The 9,172-nt window shown below is 53.3% G+C and overlaps 1 protein-coding gene across 1 annotated transcript; it reads left to right on the top strand.

The window, feature by feature from the left end:
* Positions 1-4,038: 4,038 nt before the first annotated feature.
* On the top strand, positions 4,039-8,820 carry LOC311436051 (homeobox protein not2-like; the record flags this gene model as incomplete). Its single annotated transcript, XM_084517745.1, has 3 exons — positions 4,039-4,225; positions 6,825-7,033; positions 7,285-8,820. The coding sequence occupies 3 exons, from the start codon at positions 4,039-4,041 to the stop codon at positions 7,441-7,443; spliced, it is 555 nt and encodes a 184-aa protein (XP_084373871.1). The 3' UTR covers positions 7,444-8,820.
* Positions 8,821-9,172: the final 352 nt, after the last annotated feature.

Raw genomic sequence — 9,172 nt, forward strand, 5'->3', positions numbered from 1 at the left:
ATTCCCAATTAATTCGGAATTCGGGGCTTGGGGATGCTCCTCGCCCTCGCAGCTCCGTGGCGAGCTGGTGGCGAGTTGTGGCGAGCGTTTTGGGGTCCCCCCGACACTCAGCAGCCAGCCTGCTGCAGCCCCCCAGGGCTCCATCCCACAGCTTTTTGGGGCAGAACCCGCAATTTGGGGCAGTATCCCGCAATTTTGGGGCAAGATTTACTCTACCCCTCATTTTTTGGGGGGACAGGACCTGCTGCAGCCCGGTGCCGGAGCACGGAAAGCCCCCGGGGAGAGGCTCGGGGAGAAGCAATTCCTCAGGATGCTTGACATTATCAAGTGCTAATGAGAGCTGGATGGGGCTGAGGTGCTTTGCAGCCCATTACCCCAAATTAACCTGACAATGCCGCCGGGGCCAGCGTCTGCGGGCCGGCTGGGTTGTGGATTGCCTGTCTGGGGCAGGAGGATGCTGCCCTTTGCCTCCCACCCCCCCAAAAAAAGGAGCATCCCCTTTTTGTAGGCTCGGTTTCTGCTGCTTTCATGGGGCTCTCACAACCCGGCCAGTGGCCAGTGGAGCAAACTGGGGGGCGAGCAGCTTTGCCCCGCAGCCAGCAGCCACCCCTGGTGATGCACGGTGCAAATAGCACCCGGCCCGAGGAACTTCTCTAGATTTTTGTCAGGACTGGACCAATCCCTCGGTTATTTGTGCAGCGTGGATGAAGGCCAGCTCCCCTTTCCCCACGGGGATCCGTTTTGGGATGGGGGAGCCACCAGCTCCAAGGGTCCCCCGTTTGGGGACATTCCCCACCGCCTTTCTGCGGGCATCACCGCGTCCCTATCCGGGATATTTGCTTTTTTGGGGGATCCTGGAGGGGATCACAGCTGCAAAAATCCAGCACGGGGGTAAAGCTGGCGCTCAGCACTCCGTTTCGAAGCCGATTTTGTGTGTTTTAAAGCAAAAATCACGAGCTCCTCTTCTCCCAGCCAGGCCCTGCCCCAGAGGATGCTCGGGACGATTTTCTCCCCCTCGATGTAGGATTACGAATGCCCCGAACCTCGCTCACGTTTTCACATGGGGCTGCTGTGGGTTTGGGGGAAATTTCGCCCACCGGGAAGGCTCGAGGCTCGAGCAGGGTGCCCGGCAGAGGCGAGGTGCGAAATTTCTCATGGGCCAACAAGCGAGAGCGGCGGGGTGCCAGGGAGAAAGGGGATGGGGGGGGGACATAAAAAAAAAAAAAAAAAACGAGTTGGGAGAGGAGGAGGAGAGAAAGCAGCAGCCGAGGAGAGACAAAAAATCCCCCAAAGCAGCGAGCCGGTTTGAAGAGTGGGGCGTTTTCTATGGGGGGATTGTAAAATGCGCTCTCTCTTTCCCCTTGGCAGGGGGGAACGAGGGCCCCCACTCTATCTGATAGTCATTAGCATCAATTAGCCCCGTTTGAAGTAGGCAACATCTTTGTCTCTGCGCAAAAAAAAAGAAATAAAAAAACCTTTCAGGGAGCCCATAATAACATCTGGAGCAAGGAGAGGCTGAGCTCAAGTTCCCCACTTTCATCTCTTGTCGAGGTACTTGGAATGTTAATGCAGCCTCATTCTTTAATGGAGTTATCAGGAAATGCTTTTCACCCCCTTCCCTTTGCTCAGGGGGGATGTTTACAAAGGGCTGGGGGCTTTTTTTTTTTTATTTCTTGTTGTTGTTTTGTTGTTGGGATTTTTCCCCCCCCCCCCCCCCCTCTCCTTCCTTCAGGAGCTCCCCCTCCCCTTTGATTTTCTGCGCTCTTGGAAAAAAAAAAAAAGGAAAAAAAAAAGGAAAAAAAAAAAAAAAAAGGAAGAAAACACCCCCAAAAATCAAAAAATAAATAAAAGGGGATCAGGGTCTGTCCTTTCATCTCACCCTGCAGAAGGTCCTGAGGATGGCGGGGGGGTGCCGGGGAGGCTCAACCTGCTCGGCCTGGCTGCTGGGTGCTACATTTCCCAAGTCGTTACCAGCGGGTGAAAATCTCCAGCTTTTTAAGCGGAATGCATTAAGCTGAGCACACAGCGCTAATGGGAGCTCCTTTTTTTGGGGTCTGTCCTGCCTCCCCCCCTCTGCCCATCCCAACACCTGCAGGGCAGAAACGTCGACGGCCGCCGCCTCTCTCCCCTCTCTTCCCACGGCGAGCAAAATTGTGGCGCTGCTGGCTCCCTAGAAAGAGAAAAAATAATAATAATTAAATAATAATAATAATAATTAAGGGATTTCACAGCCTCCTGATATAAAAAATGGGCAGGAAAAGTGGTGGATGAGCGCGTTTGGATCCACGTTTCAACCTGGACAAATCCCTCGCACCTTTTCCTTGGGGGTGCTTTTTTTTGGGGGGGGGTTTGGGGGGAGAGGTTTCGGCGCTCGCCCAGCTTTGGAGGTGTGATTTCAATTAGGGGCCGCGTGTTTGGACAGGGGGCCATAAAGCAGCAGCTGTATTTATTCACCCGTTTCGGAGCTGCCGTGGAAGGCAGGATGCTAAAACGGGCAGGAAAAAGGAAAAAAAACAACAACAACAACAAAAAAAAAGTGTTTCAAAGGCAAACCTGAGGGATTCCTTTGTCCCTCCCGGTAGCCATCGCCGGGGTGCTGCCACGCCAGCAGGGGAATCATGCTGAGGCAGCCCCAAAATTGCCTTGAAATGCCCCAATTGCTCAAAACACCGAGCTGCTCCTTTCTGGGGAGGTCTGTTTTCCCTGGCTTGGGCGATGAAAAGAAAGTTCAAAGCGTGAGCAACCTGCAGGGATCCCCTGTTTGGGGCAGGGTTTGCTGCGGGCTGAGCACACGGAGATGTTTGGTGCTGGGTTATTATTATGGGGGATTTTGGCTCCCTGTTTATAACCCGATCGCTCAGTTCTGGGGATTTCTCTGCGTTTGTGCACCAGAAAATGAATTTTGGGTGGGAATCCTGTGCTCGTGGAGGCATCCGCACCGGCTGCGGGTTTCCATCGGCTCCGGGGGTGTCATACGGGGGTGCCACCCACACCAGACCCCAAAACACGGTCACACCACTGTTCAAAGATGGTTTTCCCGTGTCCCAGGGGGGTGCACAGCCCCAAACACCCCCCCCAGCCTGGTGTGCAGGGGGTGATGCTCCACCGACACGTGTGGGTGCGGATTTGGGGTGCCACGGGGCGAGGGGTGGGACGGGGACCGTGTCTGTGGGGTGTCCGTGGGGAATGGGGTGGGTGGCGGTGGAAGGAGGGGTGCTGGTGGAGAAAAAGGGGTGAAAAAGGGTGCTGGTATGATGGAAGGTGGGGTGTTGGGGGGATAATTTCAAAGGGGAGGGTGTTTTTGGGGTGAGATTTTGGAACGAGGGGTGTCGGGGAGGGTTAGTATGGAAGGAGGGATTTTGGGGGGCGTTATTTCAGTCAGAGGGTGGTCAGAGAGCTGTTATTTGGGGAGGAGGGGTTTTGGGGGGGTGTTATTCTGGAAGGAGGGGTTTTGGGGGGCTGTTATTTTGTGAAGAGGGGTTTCGGGGGGTTTACTTAGAAAGGAGTTTTTTTGGGGGGCTGTTATTTTGGGAGGAGATGTTTTTAGGGGGGTGTTATTTCGGGAGGAGATGTTTTAGGGTTTTAGGGTGGGTGTTATTTCGGGAGAAGGGGTTTTGGGGGGTGATTATTTGGGGAGAAGGGGTGTCGGGGGGGTGTTATTTCAAAAGGAGAGGTTGGGGGGGCTGTTATTTCGGGAGGAGGAGTTTTGGGGGGCGATTATTTGGGGAGAAGGGGTTTTGGGGGCTGTTATTTGGGAATCAGGGCTATTGGGGGGGCTGCTATTTCGGGAGGAGGGATTTTGGGGGGTGTTATTTCGGGATCAGGGCTATTGGGGAGGCTGTTATTTCAGGAGGAGGGATTTTGGGGGGGGGTGTTACTGAGGGAGGAGAGCTTTGGGGGGCGTTGAGCCCAGACGGAGGGGGGGTGTCCGGCGTTGTGGGGCAGCCCCCCGCCCCCCGTTTTGCATACGGGAGCGCGCCCCTTCCCCGCCGCCCCATATAAACCCCTCGGGCCGGCTGCCGGCAAGGAGCTCGGGCCATGCCGCCCCCCAAGACCCCCGGGACCCCCTTCCACATCGAAGCGATCCTCGCCGCCCCCCCCCGGCCCGGCCCCGCCGCCCCCTGCCCGCAGCCCCCGCGCTGGCCGGGGCCGGGGGCGCTGCCGGGGGCTTGGGGTTGGGGTTGGGGTTGGGGCTGGGGCTGGAGCTGGGGAGGCAGCGGCGCAGGTGAGAGGGGATCCGAGAGGGTCTGGGGGGGGGGGTTCCCTGCTCCCCAGCCCCTTTTCGGGGGGGTGGTTGGCCCCCAAATTGCCCTTTTGCCAAAATTGCGGCCGCGGTTTCATCGCCTGCAGCCCCTCGGCTGACCCCCGGGTTAAAAGGGCTGGGCTGGAGTAAAGAAAGGGGGGAGAGGAAAAAATCCCTAATAATTATTTTCCCCCCTTCTCACTCAGTAATTATCAGCCGTGTGACCCCCGACAATAACTGAGTGGGGTGAAGCCAGCCCCCGGTGGGATTTAGTCCCTCCCGGTCGCTTTGGGGCAGGGGACAGTCCCCTTGGCTACCCCTAGCCCCATTCCAGGGCTGCTTCAGTTGATGGAAATGATTTTTTTTTTCCCTTTCCACCCACTAAAAACGGCAGCACAATGCTTGGTGCCCTGCTGTGCTCCCCAAAGCCCCGGGTCCTGCTTCTCCTGCAGCCGCCTTGGGCTTTGGGACCACTTTGGTACCACTTTGGGACCGTTTTGGGATCGTTTTGGGACCATTTTGGGGCCACTGGCTGAAGTCTTGCAGCACCTGGTCCCCACAACTGGTTGTGTTCCTAGTGCCAGAGCACCCGAGGAAAATTTTGTTGCTATTGATGGCTGTGGGTAAATTTATGCTGTGGTTATGGATGATGCTAACACCACGCGGTGTGCTCAGGGAGGAGAGTGGCAAGTTTTGGGCCAGAATCGGTTAATTTACAGGCAGTGCCTCTCTGCAGGATAGCTGCCCCCTTCTTTTTCTTGAAATTTTCATCATTCAGGGCATGATCCTATATTGCACAGGCAAAACCTGCAGCCAAGCAGAGTTTTACCTGTACTGGGACCTCTAGCCTGATCCTGACAGCTACGATATTCAGACACCAAAAGCATTTGCTATCTGGATCTTTCTTTTAACTTCTTAGCCTAACTATTTAACATAATGTTTCTTTTACCAGGCGGCATCTTTATAGCTGTGTGTGTTACTCGATGTATTCTATCAAATATACAGATATAGAAATATAGTTAATTATGTTACATATACAAATATGAAAATATAGCTGAGCAGTTTGTAAAACTATTTCCACAAAGTATTTCGTGCTTGAAGTCACACTCACTGCTATCCCAAGTACCAAAATAGGGAAAAAGTGTGACCAGTGAAATTATTTGAACTCTGAAAATATCCTAAGTGCAGTTGGGGTTGTTGAGCTGGCACAAATCCTTACACAGACACAGAACTTACTGCCAATTAATCAATTAATGAGATGAACGAGGTCAAGGTGCCCGTTTGTGGCTGGGGAACGTGTCAGTCATTACAGGAGAGGAGTCAGCGTCGTTCTGTACAGCATGACCCTGAAAGACAAAGGAGTTGTTGGCTTTCCAAGACCTGTTACACCTCTGAAGCTGGTGTTGCTGCACCCCGGTGATGCTGCCCACGGGCTGCCAAACCCAGCTCCTGCTCAGAGCAGAGCCAATATCCCCACCAGGTCTCTTTATTTGGGGGCTGAGGTTTCAAAAAACACAGATTTGAGTGTTACTGCCCTGATCCTGCACACGCTTGGCTTTAAAAGTGGGTTCTCATCCTTAAAGTGTGCCCGAGTGTTGGCAGGACAGATTTTCCTGTAGCATCAGATGTAGCTTACCAGGTTCTTAGCACCTTTATGAGTTTATTTTGATACCTGGGGGTGTTCTGGCACCGTTGGCTCACCTGTGTGTGCAGGTCCCACTGCCTGGAGCCTTTCTGGGGCTCCGAGGAGGAGCAGAGGTCCCCGATCCAGCATCTCAGGGACTTGACCATCCCTCAATGCTTTACACCCTTCTTTGCAAAGCCCCCAGTAATGTGTGTGCCATAACTCCAGCACCCTGGATGTGAAGTTTCCTACCTTGACAGCTGCTGCCCCCTTTGCTCAGTCCTTGACCGAGGTCTCTGCAGTCCTAGGGGTGACACTGGGGACATCTGGCTCACGGGAGGTCCTTGGGGGACAGGGCTGGGGGTCACAGCCACGCTCCTGTTCATGGGGATGTGTGGGAGTCAGGATCGGGATGAGATTTAGGACCAAAAGCAGCGCTGCTCTGAGGCTGGTGCCAGCAGATCCTGCGGTGGCGGGGCTGTATTGTGTGTTAATTAGGTAATTATTGTTATCGTCAGGCCACAACTAGGCTGGGGGCCGTGCTAGACGCAAAGAAATCCCACTGATGCCTCTGCAGATGAGGAAAGTTGTGGCTCCTTCACCCTGCTGAGAGATGGGGATGAGGAGGTGAGGACCTGCTCTGAGAGCAGCTCTCTGTGCAGCTCCTAAAGATGGACTTTATAATGTTACAGGGATCCTGTAAAAGGGTCAAACCCCGCTCATATTGAGTGCTGCCTGATTTCTTTGGGTCTGGCTGCGTGTCCAGGGCTGTTCTAGGTTGTATCTGTCTGTGGGGACATTTCTGCTTTGCTTTTAGTGCTACTTCCTCGTGATCCCCTTCGGTGCAGTGTGCTGCAGGGTTTCAGCTGGAGCAAAAGCAAGCTGGGCATGGCACATACACAGGGCTGGAGGAATGGCCTGGACCATGCAAATCGCTTCCATCCCCGTTTTTTGCAGGTCTGGAGTTGTCTCACTGTGTAGGGACCGATCCCCTGGGCCCCGCTGGGCCCTGGAGGTCCGGGGGTCCCTGCAAGATGAAGAGGGTCCGCACGGTCTTCAAACCAGAGCAGCTGGAGCGGCTGGAGCAGGAGTTCCTCAAGCAGCAATACATGGTGGGCACGGAGCGGGTCGACCTGGCCGCAACTCTGCATCTCACGGAGACGCAGGTAAGAGACGGGGCAGCTGGGGACGATCCTTTTTATTACTTATTTTTGTTAAGAACAAAAACATTTAGGCGCACGAAGCTGTTTGCTCGGGAGTTCGAGCTGGGGAGGACTAATGTAGATTGTTAAGATCCTCCAGAGACAATTTATTGCAGTAGAAATCCTCGCGTGACACTGGATCTAAAGTTTTTTCTGCTCTCCCCTGTGTATTTCTGAAAACCTCGTGCTGAGCTCTTGTGCCGTTTCCCTGCTAGGTGAAGGTCTGGTTCCAGAACCGGAGGATCAAATGGAGGAAGCAGAGCATGGAGCAGAAGAAGGCGAAGCTGGCACAGTTTGGGGTGATGCAGCCCGCCTCCGCCGACACGACGGACACCAAGGACCACGAGGAGGACACAGTGGACGTTGAGCTTTGAGCAGCTGGTGGGATTCAGCTGCCACTTGTTTTTTTGCAGATGTGCCTGCCCGATGGGAGGTACAAGCAATTTTGTGCTTGTTTGGTCCAAGCTAGACTTAAATCTCTCAGTCTGAGAGAAATGCAGCTTGCCCCCCCCCCGAAGTGCAGAGACCCCATCGTTCCTGGGGCTCATCACCAGGCCAGCTGCAATGCTGGTGCCACGGTTGTGGCAAGGCGTGTGTGTGATCTCGTTTGCTGTTGAAGTGCCAAGGAGCACAAACAGTTCCCGTTAAGAGAGGCTGGGGTGACGATCGGGTGGTGTCTGTGAAGGCATTTGCACACAGGGTGTTGCAGGTGACCGTGTGCTCCTAAGAGGGGAAACCCACGCTGGGAGGAGAACCAGCCCTGGTCGTTTCTCCTGGATATCTGGATTCCCATGTTTGATACTGAGATCACAACAAAAAAAAAAAAGCAAAAGCTGTAAAGTCCTTTGCTCCCACCCATAGTATCTTTATTCGTATTTCTGTTCATATATTATCCTTGCAGTATGATGAACAGGGTCTGGGCCTGCCCCTGGAGCAGAAGTGCCTCCTATCTTGTGCCTTGCTGTATTTTTGCCTTCATTTTGCCTTCCCAAACCCCCCGTGGGTCTCTCAGCTTTCCAACGCTGCCTTCCTTCCCCACGGTGCGTGCACGCTGCCGCAGCAGGGAACAAGGCGCTCCCCGGCTTGCTGAGGTGTGGGGATCGGGGGCTGTTACAAAACCACAGCTTTCCAACACCTCTGCTGCTTCAGACGGCCCCCTGCCCCTCGGCCAGATGTGCTGATCCCGGCCCAGACGGCGGCTGCTCTCTGCTCTCCTCGTTACACACCACGGTGCTGGGGGAAGCAGCACCTGGAGCGCTTGGCGAGCACATCTGCAACCCCGTGCTGCTGTGTGGTGGGTGGAAGGGCTCCGAGGGGCTGGTGATAAACAATTATTTGGGCTTTCCTGTCTGTTTTAGTAATTCTTTGGGTCCACACCAGCAGCAGCTAAGCGCTCTGGCTGTCACCTTGCAGTCCCAGGGTGCCGCGAGCTCAGGATAATTCATTGTGCCTCCTCCTGACCCCCAACACTGTATATCACTTTACTCTTTTATTATTTATAGAAATATCTTTTTTTTTTTTTTTTTTCTTGTTAAGTGTTATTTATTTGCTTTGTTTCTTAATAAAAATAGCGTGTTTTAAAAAAGAAATGGGACTGGGTGGGGATGGCAGTGTCTGGCATCACCTTGGTTTTGAGGTGGGCAGCGATGCCTTGGTGGCTTTTTGCCCTGCAGCTGCTGAAGATGGGCTATCCATCCTTTCTGTTGTGCTTGGTTTTCTGTGTTTCCCAGGAAATTGGTTAAAAAATAAATAAAAAATGGAAACCCCCTGACAAGACTCCTGTTGTCAAAAAGTAACAGCAGCTTTCAAGCAGCAGAAGCCATCACAATGTGGTTTCCTCTGACCCATTTTCCTTCCCAAAATGCCAATACAAACACAAGCATTTCCCCCTCACACACGTCTGTGTTTGCTGGTAAACCTGTGCACTGACCTCGGCTTGAGTTGAGCAAGGACAGCTTTTAAACAGATCAGCTGAAATTTAACTTGTAAGTGCCAGAAAGCAGGGGGGAAACATTTCCAACCACTCTAATTTTAATGTGAAATTTATTAAAACAAAAAACTCACATGTATTTCCATCCTCCCTCCCATTTTTTTATTTTTAGA

This window comes from Aythya ferina (assembly GCF_964211825.1).
Source record: "Aythya ferina genome assembly, chromosome: 4".
Lineage (NCBI taxonomy): Eukaryota > Metazoa > Chordata > Aves > Anseriformes > Anatidae > Aythya > Aythya ferina.